This window comes from Astatotilapia calliptera, chromosome 9, assembly GCF_964374335.1.
Source record: "Astatotilapia calliptera chromosome 9, fAstCal68.1, whole genome shotgun sequence".
Taxonomy (NCBI): Eukaryota; Metazoa; Chordata; class Actinopteri; order Cichliformes; family Cichlidae; genus Astatotilapia; species Astatotilapia calliptera.
Window position 1 is genome coordinate 11,488,418 of NC_137430.1, and position 25,388 is coordinate 11,513,805.

General features: G+C 41.2%; 1 protein-coding gene across 6 annotated transcripts in view; it reads right to left on the reverse strand.

Moving 5' to 3' along the window:
- Positions 1 to 25,388, reverse strand: part of ntng1a (netrin g1a) — a 125,760-nt gene that overhangs the window by 28,106 nt on the left and 72,266 nt on the right. For all 6 annotated transcript variants that reach the window (XM_080305936.1, XM_026179210.2, XM_026179215.2 and 3 more), the window contains exon 4: positions 7,150 to 7,322. In XM_080305936.1, coding sequence (XP_080162062.1) covers positions 7,150 to 7,322 — 173 coding nt within the window. The remainder of the gene's footprint in view (positions 1 to 7,149; positions 7,323 to 25,388) is intronic.

A 25,388-nucleotide genomic window follows, 5' to 3' on the forward strand; every position in this document is an offset into this window, starting at 1 on the left:
ATTTTGAAAGGAAACCTCAAGCACTCAACAGCAAAATGGTTCTGTCTCATCACTTCCAATGCGACAGCGACCCAAAACATAGATCGGTCCTGGCAAAGTACTACCTTCAGAAGACCAAAGCAAACATTATTGACTGGCCTCCCAAAACCCTGACTTGAATCACAATGAAAATCTTTGGGGTGAACTGTAGGCCAAGATCCAAGCCAGAAGACCATCAAATCTGAGGGAGATTAAGAGATTTGCCAGAGAAGAAAGGGCTGAGGTTGCTCAGGAGACATGTGTGAGACTTACCGAAGTCTGCAACAATGACTGCAGGCTGCTATCCAGCAAACAGGATACACAGTTTACTATTAACATCAGGGAGGCTAATAATTCTATCCATCTGTATTCCATGTGTGAAAAGAAGTTATCAGGTTTATGTGTTTCTTTCAAAAAAAATTCGAAAAACTTGTATTTTTGACTTCTCAAGTTTATCTTAGATGCATGTACTTTCTCACTGTTTCCCAATATTGTACATACTCTGTATCATACGTTCTCTAAATCAAGAGATCCAGTCTGTAAAGTGACAACAAAATGTGAAGTTTTGAAGAAGATGATGCTTCATGAGCATAGAACCATATCACCCCATGAGAGCACTTCGCTCTCACATGCACTAAAGCATATAGTTAGGGCTGGATCAGGTGACCCTGAATCCTCCCTTAGTTATGCTGCAATAGGTGTAGGCTGCTGGGCGATTGCCATGATGCATTGAGTTTTTCCTTTTCAGTCACCTTTCTCACTCACTATGTGTTAATAGACCTCTGCACTGAATCACACGCTCTCTTCCACAGCATGTGTTTATCCTGTCTTCCTTCTCAAACCCCAGCCAGTCTTGGCAGATGGCCCCGTCCCTTCCTGATCCTGGTTCTGCCGGAGGTTTCTTCCTGTTTAAAGAGAGCTTTTCCTTCCCACTGTTGCCAAAGTGCTTCCTCATAGGGGGGTCATGTGATTGTTGGGTTTTTCTCTGTATGTATTATTGTAGGCTCTACCTTACAATATAAAGCGCTCTGAGGCAACTGTTGTTGTGATTTGGCGCTGTATCATTTTTTTTTATTGAACCGAATTGAAATTGAATGAATGGATCTTTGCATACTGACATCATACACATGCAGTACTTGAACTAACTCATTTCTTTAGCACACAAACTGCACAGAGAAACATGGGTTCTCTAAATCAAGTCATCCATTTGAAGTGCATACACAGATTCTGGGTTTAATATAACACAGAGGATATATTTTTACAATCTGAATTCAACTTTTCAGAGGCCACCAGTTTTCTGCCCCCTCCACCGCCAGCTTCTATTTCCCTCAGTGTCCTCAGCCCTACAGTGAAATGAACTGCCATGGTTAATTCTCCAACTGATCTCTCTCCTTCTGTCTCCACAGAGGAAGGAAGCAAGAATGAGTGAGGATGAGAGAAGCATGGGTGGGGTGGCTGGGTGGGTGGGTGTGTGTGAGGGGCTGAGGGGGTGAGAGACGCAGATGAAAAGAGCGAGAAAGACAGAGCCACCCCAGAAGGCTGAGTTAGCTGTGACAGAGAGCGATGCCCACTTCCCCTCCTTCTATCCTTGCCATTCCTTTTTTCATCACTTTCTAAATCCCGCTCTTCTTCTGCGCTCTCAACACAGAGCCATTGTAAGACGACATATCAACGACCCCCCAACCCCACCACCCACACACACACTGCACCCCTTCCCACACCCAGACTCCACACCCTCTCTGAATGATGATTCATCGAGCTCCTTATCGCATCAGACTACTTGATGGGCATAGTAAAAAGAAATTAAATCTTAATTAAATTTTCATCTTTGACAAATTTGTCTCTGCAGAGCTGCCATATGCTCGCTGGGTTTGGGGGAAAACATTGAGAGGGAAGGAGACTTTTGGAATTGGTGTTGAATGGGCTTGAAAATTACAAAACAGCACAAGGTGCATTTTTCTGTCAGCCTTGAGCATTTTCTTTTCTATTCAGGAGGGATAACCTTGCATTCCTATAGATTTTTCACAGCGTTATTACATTATGGATTTTTCTTCCTCCAAGACAAAGTATAATAACGCACTTTATACTCGGACTGTTTTTCATCACTTGCAGGGCAAAGGGAGCATGTGTGCGTGAGTGTGTCCTTGTGTAGTTATGAATGTGTGTATGTTTGTGTGCATGCAGGCCTGGATGATCACCTGTGTGTGTGTGAGTGTCACCTTTTTTAATAATGTGCTGTCAATCTGGGCTCTGGGAATGGGCATTTCACTAACCCTCCCTAAGTCTCATAACGTGGATCCTCTGGGAGGTAGAATAAGTCATCAGTGGCCGGCGGCCGGGAGCCCTCGAGCGCCGCAGAGAAAGGCAGAAATCACAGCGGATGCAATAAGGAGACAGGGTGGAATAAAAGTTGGGCTTTCATATTAATGCCACGGCACTCAAAGTTATAGCCCTGCTGCTCATCACTCTTTCTGGAAATGATGTAAGGGAGTAGTAGTGGCTGCTCTGGAGCCTGTGTTCACGAGGGGCAGTTGATACTCACTGTTTTTGTGCTAATTGTTTTGTTAAATACACTCACAGATCCATCGCCTATTTACACACTGAAGTCTGCTAACAGCAGAAAGTCTAAAGGTGAGACGCAGTACCCGGATCATCTCCCAGCCCCTCATTTCAATGACACTAAACTGCTGTATGAACAGAGTACTTCCCATATTGTGTGTGTACCCCAGGAAGAACACACATTCCTGCCTTTCAGTTTAGGAACAAAATAAACAGCGAGCAGTAAAAGTCTGGGGGGAAAGAGGCCATGAAATGATAATATATTCCATATTTCTCAAGCTCATAGACTGCTGTATTTCTCCTTCTTGGCAAGGGAAGTTTTACTGTAAATTCCAATATTACAAACAGTTGCCTTCATGCAGTTGTATACTTCTTTCCCTGAGGTTTGCTCAGGGCTGCAAGTGAGATTCAACAAACTTTCTTAAACTCACATTTTTAAAATCAATTAATTATGATTAATGTGATGAAGGTGATGATGATCATTTGGCTGCTGGGGGGCAGCGGGAGCAAGCTGAGAACAAAGCATTTTCATTTCATCACCTTACACAGCAAGGAGAGCTTTCAAATGAAGTCATGACTCTGGCCACCTGGTGAACCCAGGACTCATTTTCACTCCTCATTGTTATTTTGTTCCCTTGTCTGCACTGTGGTTTGTTACCAACTGCCGAGGTTTGATGTCAGTTCACTAGTTGAACTCTCTCTGCTTGGTTCATCCACAAAACTGCATTTGAAAAGCAAAACAAAAAGTATTCAAAAGTGTAAAACAAAGAATTCCTTGTTGTCCTTGCATTAAGTCAGATATAAAACATGGGTCCACACCAGCAAATGTTCTTCAGGCTCTGTGAGAAGAAGATGTGATGTGACGTCATGCCAACGCATTAGACAAAAGGAGGTTGGCCCACTTACTTCAGCTCGAGCAGGAGTAATTGCCTCTGTTCTACATTAGCATCGCAGCTGCAGCTTAACAACATTATTTATTAACTGTAATCTGTGTTGTTTATTAGTGGAAAGCTCGAGCCCACTTCAAAATATAACAATATGAGATTATGCAGTCTGGATGCACAATTTCCCCATTGGCGACATTTGTTAGCATTCTACTTTTTAATTGTGACATTCCTTTGTGTTTCCGAAAACACCTCGGGATCAAAAGTAGAGAAGCCTTCTGCTAAATGCGCATTTCAAAATCGCAGAGAGCCGCCCCAACCTTCGTCCCCCTGACCAACGCCTCCAGCGCTTCCGGTGGATAGCGAGGTTTTCCCAACCCGTTTGAGAGTCACAGTCTCTCCAGCGTATCCTCAGTCTGCTCAAAACATCTCACCTTTGAGACGCCCAGGAGGCATCCCTAGCGAGACGCATTAAAAGTAGCCAGTGGCTACCCCATTGGCTACTTTTAATGCAGAGCAGCAGCGGCTTTACTCTGAGCTCCCCATGAATGACTAAGCCCCTCATCCAATCTCCAAAAATTCCTACCTTACAATGGTGAAGAGGTCTGTATGCCTGAGTGATCCCAGGAGCTGTGCTGTCAGGTCCAACTGGGCCCTACAGTCCTGGTTAAAGGGCCAAACTAATGCGGTCCTACTGACCACTATGAACTCCTTGCATCTTTTGAGCAGGACTGAACAACACAATGCAGCCAAGATGTAATTTTTCAAAAGCATGAAAAAGTAAAGGAGCACACGTGTGTGTTGGTTTGTATTTAGCCTAACGTTACATAACTTTGTAAGCAGCCTGTTCTATTGCAACTTCTCGAAATTCCTGTTTAGTAGAAATAAAAGTTTATAACTAATAAAGTTGTAATGCAGTTTAGAATTTTAAGCAAAATAATCATGTGGTTGCTGAACCTCCCACAGGTTTATATAATCAAGAAAAATCAATTTTGCCTGAAGGATGGAAAGAAGTATGAAAAAGGGCACACACTGTTAACGGGAAAACTACAGGCCCGTAAGTCTGACATCTACAGAGGCGATGCAAAACCTCATCAGTACCTTTATTGTTGACAATGCGCCACGTAGAATTTCATCAGCGAGCAGGTGCATTTAGTTTCTTAGGTACACCTGTTTACCTGACAGTAAATCTCTAATTAGCCAATCACATGGTAGCGATTGAGTGCAAGCAGACATGGTCAAATATCAAACTGAGCGTTGGGAATATTGAAGAAAGGTGATTTAAGTGTCTCTGAAAGTGACAGGTTTTTTACTTACCGCCCTGGGCTGGTTGCTAGTTTAGTTTCGTTCTTAAATTAAAGCAAAAAAAGTGATAGAAAACGAGTTTACACAAGAGCTACTAAACTAATCCAAGTGTCAAAGGGCTGTCACCTGTGGACAGGTTAAGAAAGGTTCACAGATACCAGATGATACCACAGTTAAACCTGTGATCCTCTTTTGGAACAACATAGAAGATTTAACATCCTTTAAATAAATTCCACTAATGTTGTCCAGTAGTACTTAATAATATGGCCCACGACTAAGAGTGCTGTAATTACATGAAATTTCAATGTATTTTATTGGAAATTACATTGTAATTAATTTACGCGTGGATAGTTAAAGGTAGGCACACTAGAATAAGGAGATAATAAGAAATAATTGCACTGTTAATATTTTATTAGTAATTTTAGGTAGTGCATGAGTAGTTTTAAGTACTGGAACTTCAAGTTTTTTGGGGGGGTTGTTTTTTTGTTTTGTTTTGTTTTTGTTTTTTACAAAAAAGGAGACACAAATTACTCTATAAGTAATTTTAAGTGCTGCATAATTTGTTTGGAGTGACTTAACTTTGCTTAAACTTCCAGGTATTTTACAGGAAAGCAGACAATACTTCCCTCAACACTGCTTTTCAAAGTTATGCTTGGACAGTGATGATAAAAGACAACAAAGTTGACTCCATCATTTAAAGATCACACAGTCCTGCAAAGTCTGTTTGTTGTTGCTTTCTTTTTCTTGTAAGTTAGTAAGGGAAAACGGCCCTTATCACATTTATGTGGTAAAATACAAGTTAAATAATAGAGCACCATCATGCATAATGAATATTATATAAAGATGTATACATATTCAAAAAACATACTTGTTAAGTGTTGAGTGTGCTTACAATATAAGCTGGAGAAATACTGTTTGTTTCTCTGCAAAATTACCAAGAAACTACACAGTACTTCAATTTACTTAAGCAGTAGTTAAACAGTATTATTTGTGTCTCCTGTGAAGCTGGCAGAATTATTGGAACAAGTCTGCCAGAGATCAGTAATATCTTCCCCACTCGCTGTCTGAGGAGGGTGCACAGTATCCTGCGGGACCAACATCACCCTGCGCGCCACCTTTTCCATCTGCTGCCCTCAGGGAGAAGGTACAGGTCTATACAGGCCAGAACATCCAGACTGGCCAACAGCCTGTATCCACAGGCTGTGAGGCTCCTGAACTCTCTGCCCCCCTCTCACGGACAATAACCATATCCAACTTCTTAATAGCAATGAACTGGTCTGCATTGGTGCATCATATCTTTATTCTCTTCCCCCTCCTGCCCCCCCCCCCCTCTTTCTTAAATAGATAACTATCATATCTGATATCATATCTCACAGTACAATAATATTGAATGGGTTGCATTGTTGTATTTTGTCATGTTTCTCAGGTCTTTGTCTGAATTTCTACGAACATTATTGCTAAGGATTGTCTTATTGCATTGGAGTCACACTGGGTTAAATATGTACACTTGGGTTTTAAGGGGTATTTATTATTTTCTTCTTTTTTTTGGGTTGTATGGAAGCCCCAAACGCAATTTCATTGTTCTTGACAATGACAATAAATAAATAAATACTTAAATACTTAAATACTCCTTTCCTGTAAAATACCTAAAGTTACACACTACTTATATTTACCTACAGTATAATTATTTCTTTGTTTCCTGTAAAAACCTGACTTATTATTCCCTTGTTCTAATGTACCTAGCTTTAAATATCTGTAGGTAACTAAAATTACATTGTAATTTCAAGTGTTAATTACAGGGGACTTACACTAGTTTGCTAAAGTGCTACCCACGTTTCTCTAAAAAAAGGGAGAAAAATGATTCTTTTTTTGCACAGGCTGCATCAGCGTATAACGAGCTTCCAGAGGACGTAGTGCAGGTTCTTTCACTTCACTCTAATTAGAGTGGTCGAGAAAAGGACATTTTCTAGAATACAGAGCTGTAGAAGAGAGAACAACATCCTATTTACACTGTGGTCTTTTAACTAGACTGCACTCTGGTCTGGAAACATTTGCTTCAACATAACATCACTAATCATACACACATCTTTTTTGCATGCTGTTAATTGCTTCACTTTGCTTTGAAACGCCACAGCTCAGCATCTCTGAATGCAACGACCGTCTGAACTCTCTAAAAGGACACACAGGATACTGATAATTAGGACTGGACTTTTATCACTTGTCGCTGTAGATGCATTTTTTTTAAAAACAAATTCAACAAATTTTCCATTATTTTGTTGAGATCTATAAGACCTCCTGAAAGTCCTACACTGCCATGTCATCCATCTTTTTAATTAGCCAACACGTCAGAGGTGTGCTTGTGTTCGAGTGTGCGTGTACTCACAGATATTTGCGGTGCCCTTGGGTATGGGCAGGTATGAGCCAGCACTCCACGCTCGCCCCTGGTAGTTCCTCTTACAGCGGCCGCAGTCGGGCCCAGTGGTGTTGTGTTCACACTCACAGCTCAACTTCTCTTTGTCATATACGCAGCTGTTGGCGTGAAGATTGCACTTGCACCTGTCAAAGCAGAGGAGGGGCAGGGTTGAAAGAGGACAGGCACGTCAACATGAGTGAATTTTCCGGTGCTGAATAGAGAACAGACGGCTTTTATTTTGTTGGACAATGCTGCTGAAGGGCAGCGTGTCCTTGAATAGCAGTGGCACTGGAACACAGGCAGAGCTGCTAAAACAGTCGCCTTCTCAACTTCAAGAACTGCTAGTTCAAAGAAGGCAGGCGACTGCACGAATGAATCCGGCATCATTATTTCCTCCGCTTTTTTTCTCCCCCTCTCCACTCGGGAAGGTAGCTCGGTTTTAATTGTCCCACTGGAGGATGCGTAATTGTTGTAAGGTCACAGCTGATGGACACGAGAAGATCGAGAGGGAGAGGGGGACAAAGAGGTGCAGGGAGGGCCGAGGAAAACAAGCTAAGTTAAACTGCGAAACAAGCACTTGGAGATTGAAGACGTCGAAAGGCTCACAGCTCCGAAAGATGACGAATACCGAGGAGTTAGCCAGAGGGCGGCGTGGAGCAACAGTATGACTACCTTCTCCATGACAAATTAATATGAGATGAGATCTCAGAAGCACATTTTCAGTTTGGAAAGAGGGACTCCCTCAAGGTGCACTAAATCCTCACTCACATCCTGCTCACTAGAACATCCATTTAACAATAAACTCAGCAGATTCATTTTCTGCTGTGGCTAGATGAGTATTGGGGGGGGGGGGGGGTGTATCTGTTAATTTAATTTATGAGCTTCAGTCAAGCACTTTGAATTTTTAGACCTTTGCTGCAGACAACAACATGGCTGAATGTTTCCACATTTCTCAGAGATGAGCTGTGAAAATTTGGTGACAATGCATTCTAACATAGTCTGATTTAAACATGAAGTAGGAGTAGGAGAATATTCCCTGCCCACAAGTAGATTACAGGATTAAAAAAAATCTTTTATACTCAATGGCTGTCTACATTTCTACTTTCAGGTTCCGCCAGTGTTATGTCGGTTGTTTTGTTATTTTGTCCATTTTCTTTATAGAATCACTACTTTTATTTTGACAGCTAATGCTGAAAAAGGTGGCGCGACACACTCCCCAAAATCATCACCGTCAAGCATAACCGTGTTGTTTTTAAAGAGTACCTGCCATGATCCCGAGCCACTGCCTGCACTGGCTGAAACAGGCATGACTCACCATAGATTAATGGTGTTGTATTTGTTTAGTTTGAGAGAGGAGGAAAAATGCTGAGAGTCAGGTAAAATGCCACTGTTCAAGCCTGTCTCAATCATTTTAAAGTGCAGTTTCATTCAGCATACTGGGAGTGCCTTACAAATGTCTTTTCTTTCTTCTTAAATCAAAGGAAATGTACACAAAAAGAAAGAAAATTTGTGTTTGGTCGATTATTCCTTTGTTGTAAGAACGCTTCTTGGTAATCAGTCTTTTACTGTTGGAAAGCCTATTTATTGCTGTGAATGACCACAGCAGACCCGGTGACATCAACATGCTTTGCAGCATTCTTTATTAGCACACACGGTTGCTGTTCACAATGCACACAGTGCTGCAGCTCTCCCGCTGCTCAACATTACCACAACAACCCCAACCACAGGAGACAGTACAATATTTAAGTCGACGGGGCGTGATTGCAGATGCCGTACAGGTGCGTCCGCCTTCCCTGCACGGTACCGCAGGCCCTGCCCGACACAATTGCACTTTACATGTTATCACATTTGTAAGGAAAATGCATTTGTGGGTTGAGCAACAGAGTTGAGTCGATGAGTTGTACCCATGAAAAACTTGCAAAATCTTCTCTGTCAATGCCAAACAACTTATTCTGATGTAGATGCTTGTTTGGTGTCATTTATTGGATGTCTGGATGATTGAAAGCTGATGAAACAGAGTGGCAGTTTAACAGCTTACTCATTTAATAAAGAGGGGCCTCAGTAACATGTGGAAGAACCACTAAATGCCCACAACAGCCTGGCGCCTCCTCTGCATGCTGGTCACACATTGCTGTGCGGTGGCCAGTGTTGGGAAGGTTACTTTTAAAATGTATTCCATTACAGATTACAGAATATATGCCCCAAAATGTATTCTGTAACGTATTCCGTTACGTTACTCAATGACAGTAACGTATTCTGAATACTTTGGATTACTTAATATATTATCATGCTTTTTACAACAACGTGAATGTACTATTGCTGTGATTTATTACTATTACTGAAGGTCCGCGACTCCGAACTGTAGTAAAGGGACCTCTGACTAATACGGCGGGGTCCCTGTCGGCTCGTAGTCGAAAAATAGCTTTACTTTGTTGTGTGGGTCAACTTTTCTTGCGAGAGACAGAGAGAGGCGTTGAAAGGCTGCTCCAACGGAACTTATTGTTTTCGGAGGAAAACACGAACACGGTGTACAGTCGAGTTTTAATAGCTTACTTACAACTGGGCTCGTCAGGCTCTCTTCTTGGCTGCAGTGGTTATTATTATATTTACATGCTTCCAGCTCCCGTTTTTCCTCGATGACAACTCGTACCTTTCCACTCCACTCCACCTTTTTAAATGGTAACTGTAACGGAATACAGTTATTCATATTTTGTATTTTAAATACATAACGGCGGTACATGTATTCCGTTACTCCCCAACACTGGCGGTGGCATTACATTCTTCAACCAGCATTTGTTGCAAGTGATGTGGTTGTGTTGGTCACACAATAAGCTGTTTGGCATTGGCAGAGAAGATCTAGCATGTTTTTTAATGGGTACCACTCATCGACTCAACTCTGCTGCTCAACATACTAAAACATTTTCCTTACAAATGTGGCAAAATTTAAGGGGAAATAAACTGGCCTTTTATCTGTTAGTGAGAAACGTCAGTACCAGCTGGCCTCTCTCACCCTGCCCATCCTGCTTTGCCACATCATGACTCATAAATAAACACAATAACTCCTAAAAGTTTTAAATCACACACTGTCTCTGACCCTGGAAATACACCAACCTGCTGTTCACACCCCTAAATGAAATGCTGCAGAGCTAATGAAGGTATTTAAGACAAACTGCCAAGAACCCCGCGTTTCACTTATAAATGTCACCAGCTGCAAATTATATCATTTACAGGTAATTACCATGAAGTCTGTAAATAATAAGCCAGCATTGTTATTTGGCTATTTTGTTTTTTTGGGGGTTTTTTGTGGCTAGCTCGCTTCACTTTTTAACACCATTCCAAGAACACGAGGAGCACACTGTGTGCTTTTGTAATTTAGCAACACTAGCGTAGTCACATTCATTTCAAATATTCCATGCATATCGTATCATTTTAAATCACACAAAAGTTCTGATGTGGGACATCTGTTGTTTTGAGCAAGTGGCACAGAAACTAAAAGGTGTGAAAAAGCTTTCTCGATAAGTAATGCTACGGCTTTTATTTCTCGTGATGTCAGGCATATTTTTAATAAGCCGCTGCTACCTTATGCTGGTTGTCTCATTTTCAGGTTACACTGTAGCAAAAGGCTGTGCATAATAATTAGGCTGACACCTACAACTTTAGTGTTTCTAAGACAACAAAAGCTTATTTCATGGATCTCCCTATACTTTTTTTAAAACTACAAATGTGAAAGCTCATCCAAAATGGATATGATTAACTGGAAGCATTCAGATCTGACATGCATTACAACCACGTGAAATGAGTCTATTTATTTCCGCCTGATAAATGGGTGCACAATACTATTAATGCTATTAACCCAGGAGTCACCCCTACTGGTGTGCCTAATATAAACCTTCTCGACTTTACTTTCAATCCAGAGGAGTGGTGGCTTCATTCTGACCTTTTCTGGAAAAACTAAGCTCCTCATCATGTCTCCAAAATCATGACCACACAATGATGGAGGTGAAAGGACTATCGAGTCAGGAAAAAGTAAATAAGATATCCAGCTAACTCACCACGAGCAGTGATACCAAACTCCTCAATGCATTTAGAGCCCCAGTGGGGAATAAGCTGCATGAGGAACAGTGGGGGTCTATTGCTTTGTGGACTGGGAAACAATGGCTTGGTGTTGGCACGCTTTTCTTAGTTTTTGTGATATTTTCCTGAATTTTTACTCATGCAATGCATCTGTCAGAAAGCTTTCTGTTGTCTCGGTTCTGTGTTACAGATTAAAAAAGCGTTAAAAAAGAAATAAGAGCAGAAACTCTGTCATTTCACAGTCACCATGTGAGGCCCGTCTAAGAGTCCACTTTGAGCTTTGAGCTTGACTGGGAAATTCTTTTGTTACACTGGCTTAAACGTATCACAGCGTTACCCGGTCGACACTGAGACGTAGCAAAATTGATTGAGAAAAAGTGCCTCGAGTTGAGTTGACGTGCACGCGCAGCTAAAAATCAAGACAAGATCAGAATCGGGTCCCACGGAGTGTCGCTCAGCGCAGCTGCTCCCCACTCTGTTATAAAAATCTGATTTTTACAGTGCGTGTATGTGGAGTGGATAGGCAATGTGGTGTGAAATGACTTCACACAGAGCCCTTTGCGGTTTAACCTTCAGCTTCTTTTAACATCTGCAACATTTTAATCAGCGTCCAGAAGTGATAGTGCCGTCGGCATAATGATGGAGGCCGCCAGTGAGGCCCGCAGGGCCTCATACCCGCCAGTGCTGTTGTGCTTCCAATCAACATCGACTCCTGAATGCGAACACCAGGGGACTCTCCCTCACTGCTGCACTAGCAACAACATCTTCAGAGAAAGAGCCAAGTAAAATTGTATTTAACAGCAATTTAATAGCAAATCTCCTCCAGGGTTTCCCACGAGTTCGATGTTGTGTCTTCGTTTCCTGTTGGCCCCGCTTTACTTTGAAAGCTCTGTGGCATGTTTTCTCCTACCTTATCATTCTCCTCATTTCTCTCTCCTCCCTCCACCTATTAGTCTGTCATCTTTTTACTTAGCTCCAGTCTCCCCCAATAATAAATATTCATGGACCTAAGGCATCTTTGTTTTTGTGTGGTGCTCTCAAAGTGATATTGCTCAAGGCATTATTGAGTGTACCAGCCACCTGTGAGCTAAAGGTCCTGATATGTATTCACGAAATAACCCATGAGGCTGTGAGCTCAAATTGCTGGACTGGCAAAAAAGAAGAAGAAAAAAAAAACAGGATGGAAAAAAACTTTGAAGTTTTGATTCCATTTTGTCCAAGAGAAAGGAGCGAGCATATTCTATCTGAGCAGGGTTTAAAGTTTTCCTTGAAATGTTGGAAATAGAAGATACTGTTGGGCACAAATGTATTTTTTCCCCTTTATTCCGGTGCAGCAGAGCAGCCCGCTGAGACTTAACTTACCTGCAGCAGCTTGTCCATGACCTCTGCAGTAATGGGATTCTGATTGACACTGGGGGTGCCGACGACATATTGGAGCCTTTCCATTGATGACAGCAGCAACAACAAACATAAACAAGGCAACACAAAGCTGTTGTTTTCAGGAAAAACACCCTTATCCCTTCCATTGGTTCAGCCACTATCCGCGTAATTCCTTTTAGCCGAGTTCATTCCCAGCCATCGCTCCATTTTGCTCGTTGCGGCATCAAAGCCAAAAGTATCAGCCACTAATTAATAGTAATTATCCACAATCCAAGCAACAACATCCCTGATGCACAAAGCTGCTGATCCCAACAAATTGAGCAGACTAAACTCAACACGGCCCTTAAGTGGGTTAACTAAGTGAAGCAATTAAATTTCAATCAAACGACCAGGTGTTTTCATACTCAAGCCAACTGGGTCAAATGCTCGGTTAATAAATGCTTCTTTTAGCGCGTCTGCATTCAGTGTCTGCTGTACATGAGCGACAACACACCAGGGGTCGTAGGGGGGCAGGCGATAGGGTGAGGGGCAGCTGGATCAGAGAACAGTACAGCTTAATGATGTGTGATCAGAATGGAATTGAAAAACAGGAATGGCTGGGAGAAAAGGTCTTGGGGTGTGTGCTTAAGTGTGATTGGTAAATTGTACAATATATTTGTCCCGCATGATCTCATCCCACACACACACACACACACACACACACACACACACACACACACACACACACACACACACACACACACACGTGCATCTATCGTAATATCCTGCATTGACATGTAAGCTTGCAGCTGCTGTCTGTAGTAAGTTAAAATGGATCAGCCTGCCTGCTAACGTGTTACCTGCTAATTGCCTCTTCTACCTCTTGCCCCCCTGTTCCCGGCCTGCGGTGCATTGTGGGAAGTGGAAGAAGTGAGATTTCAGCAACAGCTCTCCTGGGATGGACCTCAGCCCCCAACCTCCCCCCTAATTATATCCGCCTTCCCCATCGCTCCCTCTCTTCTCACTAGAAAGCAGACGGTTAGAGAAAAGTGCAGGCTGTGAGAAAAATCACGGCAGATTCACCGAACTCCTCGCCTCTTTCGGGTTTAACTTGCACGAGAGAATACATTTACACAGCCGATGAACGAGCAGACCTTACAGATCTGTTAAGTGAATACGTTCGCAGTTTAACCTTACAGGAGCGATGCTGAACATAAAATGCCTTCACACGTCGATTTGAATTCCTCAACACAATACCCAGCTTTAAACAACCCGAGTGCTTGTGACCTCCACCTTTCGATTTGGTGGAAATCTTTTTATTCTTATTTTCTAACATATTAAACATTTATTTCTGTTACCTTCTAGTCTGCTTTTAATTTATTCGCACAGCTGGCAGCAGGAGAGAGCAGGAGACAAAATATCAGTTTCAGAAAATGATGTGAGGCCAGAACGGTCAGTGCAAGCTACAGTCATAACAGCGAGTTGCACTGGCTGGCTGCGCGCCTTACGATAATAAATACTGGACAAGTGATACGCTTAAGGAGGCAATTAAGTCTTGAAGTGGCACACACAGTGGGGAGCCTGTGAACTTAAAATTTGCAGGACTTTTAATTATTTCAGTGCTTGTTTTGGTGAGTGGATGAGCAACTCTTGCTTTCTGTTGCGTAATACTCTCAACATTATTCACTCTAAATATGAAAAAACAACAAGATCTTGCCAGACTAACATAACCTTGACAATAAATACTTCTTTAAACCACTCAATCTATTACAATCCATATGACGCCTAGAAAACTTTACAGTATATTTTACAATTGCTGTGCAAACGTGGTTCTCCTTTTGTCTCATCCACTGAAAATGCAGAAAAGTGTAAATGCGGAGCCTGCCTGCATCAATCAGCCCGAGTCATCCATCTATCGAATCCTCAGCATTACTAATGTATGGGGTTGGACATGCTATCCAAGCAGGAGTCAATCAAGAGGTCTTTACTGCCTGTGACACGCCAGGCCAGTTCAATAGAATCGACATGCTGGGCCTCAGTGATACTGCGCTCAGCTAAAGACTACTGGCTGTGGACCCAGCGACAGCAAACGCACCGCAGAGGCATGAGAAAGCTCCATCATAGGGAAGACACACAGTTTGAGGTGAGGCCAGGTGGAGAAGCGACATTAGCTGATCCTATCATTTCATTGGAGACATTGAAGCCCTGGACAGAAGTAACTCCCTAAAGACGCTGCAGCATTGATCAGTTTGGGTCCGCAGACTGCGAGGGGTGACTGCTTTTGTTTGTGTGTGTGTGTGTGTCAGAGAGAGAGAAAGAGAGAGACAGAGAGGAAGCAAGCATTTGTAACGATGATTTGTAGTGATATAGAGTCAATCTGCAACCATACAACTAAAAAAAAAAGCATCAAAAAATAATAAAACACCCCACTTTTCCTTGTTTAGTCTTATCTCACTGCTTCCTACTAACATCACTATCCATTAAACTTTGGCAACACTCTTCTTTGTTATTTAATCCCGGTGTCTGGAGCAGACACTTCACACGGCTACACCCACTAGGGGCCATAATCTGAAACCAGGGTAAGACCCAAAGAGCAGGTGTAATTACAGAAAATGTTGACAGTTTTCCAGAGGGGTTAAGTCTTAGTACACTTTGCTCCTTATCCGGGGTGAGGGTCATTAGTAGCTCAGGTGGTTACTATGTTCGCTTCTTAAAAAAGAAAATCCCCTGAAAGACCTGTAGCGCAATCATCTACAGTGAGCGAAATGAGGGATCGCAGGGCTTCCCGAATGAGCCGGAAGTATAAGAACAAAGTGGGTGTGAGGAGGAGATAATTTGAGCCATACATCAAAATATAACTATCTGACTGACTCTGCTTTGTGATTGCAAATCTACACACAAGGACACTGTATTAGAAGGTATTTCTAGATAAAACTAAAAAAGAAATGAAAGTAGAAAGGGACATTTTTACAAACAACAGCTGAACAGCACAAGCAAAATGCTATTAGGATCACTTTATGGGAGCTGTCCGTTCAGCACCACAGACACACAACCAATGACAACATGAGCTGAAATCTGTAATCGCTCTTTGGTCAGTGGAAATCATGCCAAAGTCGGACTCGAAAAAAATACTCAGAATATTCACAAAAATCTTGCACAATATTATTGTTATAACTATTAGTATTTATTTATTTATTTAGGATTTTTTTTTCTGATAATAATTAATTTACATGGAAAAAATGTGCAGAAATGTATAAAATTAGATCCAAAAGTAAAAAAACAACAACACCTTTTTTTTTTGTCATTTTGCCTCTGTACATTGCACTTGGAATTGTGAGCTGTTTCTCTCCTTCTCCATACTTTATTCTTTCCATCATTCCCATCAACCAGGTTCATCTAGGTTTCATATGTCCAAAGAATCTTTCTCAGAGCTGTGGAGGCTCTTTTAGATGTCGAACCTTGAGTGTAACCACTGGTCTCCACCTTGTTGTAAACCATCTGTACAGTATTTACATTCATGAAGAAATCGCTTGATACACCTACCACATGAAGGACGTTGATTGCATTGGTGTGGTCTGACCTTTTTTATTTGGGAGGCATGGTGTGGCTAGTACACCTTCCCACTGTGTGCTGTCCACACTTCCATGTGTGTGCGTGCAGAGTTGGAAGTGGGGAAAGCAGCCACAAACCCCAGCACGGAACAGATTCGGCACCAGTGACAATAGATAGGGCATCTATTAAGCCAGACATGATTGAAAAAGCTAGAATGGAAGTGGCTTGCAAAGTGGCTTGTAGATGTGTTGACACTGTGGGCAGTCTAATGTAGCTTAAACAGCTATTGGTTTGCCAATGGTGTACTTGCTGGTGTGGGCTGGCACTGATATAAGAGACCTGTTGGGACTTGGACTACTTGAACTATCTATTAACTACAGTAGCAATCTTGGTTTTCTTTAATTCTGTTATATTTGAAATCTATAAATGGTTTTCACATTCAGATATCCAATCAACCAGTTCTTAAACACACACAATAAATACAGTATATGTTTATAACTTTAAACAGCATATTGCAAAGTGTTAATTATTATTCATTTCCAAATTATCTCAACTGCTCTAAAAGCGAAATCATTTACCAGAGATAAAAGAATATTTATGCTGCCATGGTGGTAATCAGCTGAGAAATAAAATATAAAATATGCTTTGTCTCTAACCCCCATCACCTAACATCACAGTCACCTTCAATCACAGCTGTTAGCCCAAACCATCACTCAGTCATTACCTTGCAAAAAGTTACAGTACCTTCCTAAAGAACTGAAATCTGGAACTTTCCATATGACACTTTTTCTTTGTTTGAATGCATTCTCCTCCTCCTTTGTTAGTTGCAGCTCTATTGTGCATTCCCATTCTGCTTGAAGGCTAAAGCACCATCAGATGGCAATACATAATGAGCACCTACATTCACTGGCCTCCGCAAAAGATAACTCGCTCAGAATGGCTTTTCATGTTTCAATGATCCCATTATCAGGCAGTTTTTATTCATCACTCCCTGTCGTCTTCAGATCAGAATCAAATATCTTGCTCGGGGAGGTTTTGGATCTTACCACAGAAATGCACATGCCGCTGTTGCTGTGTGTATTTATTTGCGATCGAGGTGATTTTGACAAACAGAAACAGTATGACGACGCTGTCAACAGTTCTCCCTCTGTTAGAAATGCTGTATCTGCTCCAGCTTGTGAGGGGGAAATACAGCCATATGGTGTTTTCTTCACTGACGAGGCTCTCTTCTCATGTCGCCTATGCCGATATGGCTAGCTCGGTGGGAGGTCTGACTGATAAAATGAAGCAAAACTCTTTTTGCTATTTCAGATTATGTACCACTGTAGAACTAATCATCACATTCTTTCAATGAGGTCATAATGAGCGTCTCAGTCGCCTTTAAGTTCTTAGTTTATTAGCATGTTTGTTGCAAAGTCTCACATTTGCTATTTTCAAGTCAGAAAGTCATTATAACAATAACTCTGAGAGACTATTTGGGACTGTCATGTAGCTGTAAGTAGGCGCTGTCTTACAATGATGTGTGGATACTGTTTAAAAGTGCTGCTTTGTGAGCCAACCCTACCAGACAAAACAGTATCTTAGTCCATCCACTTACACCCTGAAAAAAATGTTTTTTGAAATACTTTATTTTTTTAATGTCTTCTGGAAGGATTTTAAAATTCAATACATGCTGCCACTGCATGCATGCGGCATCCCTGCTGCTTGGCCAATCACGCACTAAACATTACTGTTGAGCAGCAACTCAGGTAACGCATCGAGTCGATATGAATGTATTTCCTAGAGATATGGGGATAAACTGAGATGGGGACGGGGATAAATGGAAACAGGGTGAATTTAATTCAGTGCCAATGAAATTAATTTTTGCAGAGTCGCTTGCAGATAGTGGGAGGAATGGCATAAAAAATAACCTCTAACACATTCACGTTAAAGCAACACAGTGAGTGTTACGAAGCACAAACGGTCAAGGGCTGTGGTTTTAAGTTTTAGACTTGATGGCCCAGCACAGGCCTTTATAACACATAAAATCTGGTCACATCAAATCTAAATTAATTTTTTAAACCATCTAACACAACTACATTTTCTGCACATGCCTGCATGATGATTTACAGTTAAACACAGAAGTGTATTTAAACTTGCCCTTTATTTTTTTCCGAATGTTTTTCCTGATGCAAGTGTCAATAACTGCCCTGTCAATAGCTTCAAAGCGGTTACTGAATCATCAGTGTGGTGGAGGTGGCTGCGAGTGAACGAGAGGTCAATGAGCAGATTAGTCATGAAACCCCGACAGGAGGGCCGATTATGAGGACGACTGCAGCCGAAGAAGAAGGGGAGGAGACATGGTGAAAAAGGCTCTCTCCATTAATGAAATGGGTCACCGCATGAATGTTGAATGCGCTCGGTGGACGGTGTGGAAGAGAAAAATGTCTCTGATATGCCTGGTTTCTGCACTAAGATCCCTTTTCTAGGAAAAAAAACCTGGCTTGAGGATAAGATGGTTTTATGAGAAATCAGATTGAAAAATGTCTGACTGCACACTCAATGACAGTGTCGAGATTTTAATGTAACGCCCGTAAACCCTTTGAGTTTATTATCTGTATGGGAGTATTTATATTTATTCATCAGGCTGGGATTAAAAAATGACTGCATTATCTCTCTTGATATGTGTGCGTGTGTGTATGTGTGCGAATTAGGTAAAATTCCCATTGAACTAGATTTGGATTTACGCAGAACAATAACGGAGAGCTATTGCCTGGCACATTTGCTCACACAAATGCACACGCATATGTATGAAAGACACACCTGGTCTTAATAGTAGAAATCCTGCAAGTGCTGCAATATAAAGAGTACACTATTTGTAAAGACATATATTTTTCAGTCAAAAAAAATCAGTTTTATATATACACACGGAAATTAACACACGATCCATTTTGTATGACGTGTTAATGTCATCTTTCAAAGTAAAAAAATGAATGTGGCTGCATCCCTGAGAACGAGAAAAGGATTTGTCGAGGCGAGGTGCCTCCTGTCCTCTGTTCTGCTGATATAATCTTTCATGTCACTTGTCGCTTTGCTCCTCATATCTGTGGACTTGGTTGATTTCTCTGGCCTGTGATAAAAAGAACGGATTGGCTCGTGCACCTTCTGTGGGTTCAGTGTCAGTGAAACGGTGGCTTAGCTCTTGATTTTTTTGTGCAAGAAGCTTTGAGTGTACTTCATCCTGTAGTTGGACAGAACTGTGCTCTGCTATTAAATCCGTTGTTTCTACAATTTGTTTTGGTATGCATATAGTAAATATGAGCATCAGCTGTTTTTAGTAAGAAAGAGAATATGTTGATATACACTCACGGGACAATTCATTAAGTGCACCATGCTAAAAGGGGATGGACCCCCTTTTACTTCATGGCAAACAGATTGAACAAAGTCCTGGAAACAATGAGAGATTTTGGTCCATACTGACTGAAATGAGCACAGAGGTTGCACTGATCATGTCTACATGACTAAATGAACTGACTTGCTGCCATGTGATTGGCTGGTAAGAAATTCATATTAATGAGTGGTCGGACACGTGTACCTAATGAAGTGGTCATTGTGCATATGTTCTAATTCTGACCACTGTGGAAGCTAAATAAGCTAAAAGCTGACTTGACTAAAATGAAATATAATTATCATAAGAAACTGTTTTGCAAAAGTAATGCACTCCCCATGACTGTTCAGAGGTTTGAATGATGTCCTTTGTAGTTTGTTTAAAACCTGAATTACATTTTATGCTTGTGTATTTTATGTATGTCACTACCAGCTGACCCGGGAAAGATTTTTTCATTATAGCAATCCGCTTCAAACATCAGCAATAATTTGAAAGCACTATCTCAAAAGCAAAGATTGCACTTTCACCTGACTGACTCTCCTCACACAAACTACACCTACAGAGATTTCTATAGGCTGCCCTCTTTTTAAATTCTGCTTAAGCTGCAACAACTTCAGATGGGGAACAACAGAAGGCAAACACTTTGCTGTTTGTGTTATTAAAAAAATAAAATAAAAAAGGGGTCTTATGAAAGTCCAGTACAATAGGTTTAAGCTGGATTGTCTTTGGAAAGGGGCTATTCAGCAAACAGAGACTAAGCAGTCAAAATCCATCCTTCTTTCATCCAGTTATTTGTATGTGCAAGTGGTAGGCACTGAAGGGAGAAGACAGAGGAGGTTTGAAAGGGAGTGAAAAGAAGCTGTACTTGGTAAAAGACACTTTACACGTGGAAATGTTGTGGTCCCACCTGTGCTCCTGATGTCCCAGTGTTTCTGCGGTTTTACCTTTCACTGTGTTTCTTCTCGGTCGCCCGTTTGTCCGCTCTCTCACGGCCCCCCATTTCTCTCCTGCTCCCGACTCACCTGCACACCTGTGACTCATCTACCAGTCAGGCTCCTGCAGTACATATATCACAACTCCACACTCTATTTTCCACCCCATTGTTCAATCGTCCACGTGTTCCTAATGGCCAAACTGTGACTTTTGTTCAGTCTCGCCTCAGATTGTTTAAGCTATGCTGTGCTTACATGTGCTGTATGCCCAGTCTCCCAGTGTTCCCCGTGTCCTGTCTCAACCTGTGAGCTCTAGGCTTCCCCATACCACCCTCCTTTCATTCACAAACAAAACTGTATTAAAGTGTTTTCAAATTTTGCCCGAATGCTGCTTTTACCCCCAAAAGTGTACATACACACAATAGATACAGTTTTTCCTTTTTTCACTTTTCAAGGTCTTTGTAACGGATGTGATTTTTCTGGACTAAGGGATCCAGCAAAAAAAAAAAAAAAAAATATATATATATATATATAGAAAGAAAACCAGTAACTGCTTCAGTAAGGTGATATGGTGGTATTCAGGGTGGGGCATCTTACTAGCATGGTTTAAAGGAATGACAGCTGTAAATCATTAGAAAGATCACCTTTTTGGAGGACGACAAAGCCCCTGTCCTCAGGGCACTGAATGGTTTGATGAGTATGAAAATTATATGGATATGGCCTTCATACTCACCATCGGTCCCTGGGTGGACAGCTCAAACACTTGGTGCCTGCATAATGTAAAACCTTACTGCTCGGTGTGTTTATCAGAGTGTGTGGAGCCTGTGCCAGTGTTGATCCTTTTTTAAATCTAGTGTTTCATTGGAGGACTGTATTCGTGATTTGATCTCTTTGTTACTCAAATAGTAAATCTGGTGATCTGTGTTGTTGTTGAGTTTTTCCTCCCTGTGTGCTTTGACATTGGTCTGCAGTCTAATCCTCAGTCTGTCCTCTCCTGAGGGGTGTAGCATGAGCTTTAGTGAGAGATACTGAGTCTAAGAGTGTGCAGTGTTATAAAGGTGCCCCCTCATTTTTAATTTGTAATTTTTAAGTTGGATGGAAGAGTCATCTTTTCACTTCGCTGTCATCTTTATTTACAGCCCACTTCAAGTTCACCATTTAGGAAATTTGTATGAACCAAATCTATATAAACATATCTAGGTTTATCTAGGTAACTTATTAAGCTGTACATCAGCTCTAAAATTACAACAGCATAAAATGCATGTAGTGCATTGTCACTGGAATTTGCACTCAGCTGATTGTGTAAGAAATGTAAAAATGTCATCTTGCTTATTTCTAATCTGCTTTAAATACTTTTTTTTCACACTGCTGGTATTGCAGCTACATGGACACAGATTAGAAAATTGATCAGCTACATTTCTCTGCTATTTATCACTGAGAATACCTCGTCAATCAATAAAATTAATTCCACTTTGATCTCGTGACAACCTAAAGCGATTCCCGCGCCTCCTTCGTTACTCTGTGGGGCAGTGTCAGAGCTGAACATTGTGTCTAACCTTTAACATATCAGGACAAGGATACAGGGCTGTGTGCACCTGTCATGTTAGAAATGCACTGAAATAAATCTGTGAATATGAGTTAGGGTATTTATTTTTCTCCTTTTGAAGGCAGACTCTCAAGATTCGGTGGTCAGTTGAATCATTTTGTGCTGAAAGAAAAGACTCAAAAGATGTCAAATCCCCCCTTTTGCGTAAGTGTGCAGTGATCCTGCAGCAGAAAGCCCGAGTTCACAGGAAGTTAATAACCACTGTTTTGATACCTGTTATCTCAGAATTGGGGGTTTCGGTGGTTTTAGGTTACATCCTAAACGTCTTAAATAGGTGAATATGAATGGAATGAGCATGTAATGCTAAAGGTTTTATTCATGGGAAAAATGACTGCTTTGGTAGAGACAAGGTGTTTCATTAAATGCTGCGCTATAGTTCAGATAACATGACATTACTCTCATTAGAAAAATGTATTTTTTAATAATTACATTTACCTTGTAACTGTTATATTGTTACACTTGTTACATTGTAACTGACGTCTTTATTGTAAAGGCAGCAGCTTCCTTTGTCGCCTCCAGAGTTCTGTGACTTGCAGTAATCATCCATCCTTGCTCTCACTAACAGTAACTACAGGTGTCAACAAATCAACCAGGAATGAATTCCTTAAAAAAAACTGAAAATAAGTTAAAATAAAAAAGAATAAAAATGAAAAATGTACCAAGTGCCTTTTATAGCAGTTAATTAAGGCAGCCTTGATTGACGGGGTACATTACTGCTCACAACACTTTGGTCTCACCATCCAAGAATAATCTCCATTTTTGTCCACTGTCACAGAGAACACAGATGTGGTGACACTTTGCCACTAGCTGTATACAGATGACTTCACACAGCTGTGGCCTCTAAATACGATGCACTATGCTCTGCTGTTGCTGCCGCGATATGTTTTCTTCCTGTGGCCTGTGCACTGCCGAATCCTTCAAACTTGCTCTTTCCCTTCTCTGTTTTACCTTCACGGTTCATATGTGTAGTGTTTGGGCAAGTTTTTGCATTTGGGAATATCAGATTAATTGGATGGGAGGTAACTTTCTATATTAATAGTGCTCACAGGGGAACACACCAACGACAGCTGGCTTCAGACTGGTACATGTTAGGTACTGGACCGTCAATACTAAATGCTCCACTCAAGTAGTATTGCTTTCATTACTGACGTTAACAAGAGGTTTAAAAATGGAGATGTCACAGCATGAGCTGCAAGAGAAGAAGACGAGGAATCTGTTGCGTTTTTAAATACTTTACAGGGACAGGTGGCGCTAATAAATCATACCAGGATTTAGTTTGTGCAGGCGTATGTGAGTGTTTGCCTGCTTGCCTCCACCTCTCTGCAGCTGCAGGTTGGTACCAAAGACTCAGATGCTCTTGTCCAAACAACCTTACATCTAGTATGCACAATTTTCAAAGCTCTTACAGCCTTCTGAAGCAGATTCTTCCAGCACAGTAAAGTTTCTGCTCCAACTGATAAAAATTTCTTTTGAGCTCCTCAACCTGGCAATCTCAAGCTGGGAGGGTGTCAGCTAGAGATGAACTAAAGGAGGAGGATCAAAGACACGGAGGTAAAGAAATGGCTAAGACATGAAGTCTGGAGCAACAGGTGATTTGGTGTTGATGGACGGAGGAAGCGAGAGACATAAAGAGGCAACGGCGGCTGTGTGGTAGCTGGCTGAGGGAACACAGATGCGAGATAATAATGTGAGCGAAAGAGGCTTTCTGAGATAAATGAAGGCCCATCAAAAGCATAGCATTTCCTCATGGCTGTCAACCAAGATGTCAATATCTATTTTCCTTTAAGCTATGAAGTGGATCTCAGTCCTCACACCAGAAGTAAACTCGTTGTACTGTAGAGCCATTTAAAGCAGGCTAAAGCTGGGCCAAATAGAAAAAACAAAAACGTCTCCAGAGTGGTGACTATGAACTATCGAGAAGAGGTATGAGTTCATCTGAAAACTTGGGGTCAGTAGGTCAATATTTTACTAGTTACTTTTCAGATTATTTCGACCCCTTAACTCTGTTAAAATAAACCATCTCATAAGTCATTACTTTTTTGTGCTGTCTCCTCCCTTCACCCTCAGCCAGTTGCATCTGGTTTTGTCAGAGGTTTCTTCCTGGTAAAAGGGAGTTTTTTCCTTCCCACTGTCACCAAGTGCTTGCTTAAAGGTCATCTGATTGTTGGGGTTTTCTCCATATTATTGTACCGTCTCTAACTTACATATAAAGCACCTTGAGGTGACTGTTGTTGTGATATGTTGTTTGATAAATCAAACCTAATTTAACTGAATTCTATTGAACTTTTCCTATAATGTGTTTATTCATCATATAAGGAATTCGCCAGTGTGTGGGATAAAAAAATCTGTGGCATGCTTGGTTTCCTAGCAACATGTATCTGTTATACACATTTTTATTATGTAGTGTGCCACAGCTAGGGAGGTGCGATTGGTAGATGAATATATAGGAGACTGCACTTAGATAAAAAAATGAATAATTACTGCAGGGCTGAGTGGGTCATGGATGGATGTTGTGGGTCAGGGTGGGTCAGTGTGTGATGGAAGGTGTGGAGAACTGGCGTGTTGCTGGCTGTGTTGTTGGCACAGGAAGTGTAGCTGAACTGAACACAGAGTCCAGAGTGTGGTGAACAAATAAAGAGTGAAATCTGGAGCAGAGTAGCCAGATTTTACAGTATTTCAGGCGTGAGGAGCAGAGGAGGTGGAGGGCTGGAGACTGAGGCAGGGCAGTGTGGACGGTGGATGAGAGAGACTGCAGGTCTTCTACAATAATTAAATTATTACAATGCGTTGTGCTCTCTTGTATCGTTCTACCCATTGTTTATTAGTGTATTTTAAAATATATTTTACCCTTACAATGAACAATGAAAATATCTAAGTTATTTGTAGGACTAATAAAACCACTAATGCCTCATCTTTAATGCTTACTTTGTTAAATCTTTCTTTCAAAATGCCCCCAACTATTAAAGTTTTTTTTTCTGATAAAAAAATATTTTTCTCTCATGCCTTGATGAAGGTCAATAGGACATGTTTGTTGTTAACATGGTTGCAATAAATTGATGAACCTGAGATGTGTCAATTTTTTCTGAATGTGTTTTTTGTGTGCTATTTATTTACTTTTGTGTATTTAACAATAAAAATGAGACTTCTTCCAAAAACTCTTCTTCTTTGTTTCCTTTATTCTGCTTCTTTTTTATTTCAGATTAAATCGAAACACCTCAAATGTATCTTGTGAGTACAACACTGTATATGAAACAGTTAAACTGAGCCGCATCCCAAGCTGCTGCAAGAGTCTGCATTAATATGCTGCAGATTAGTTGAA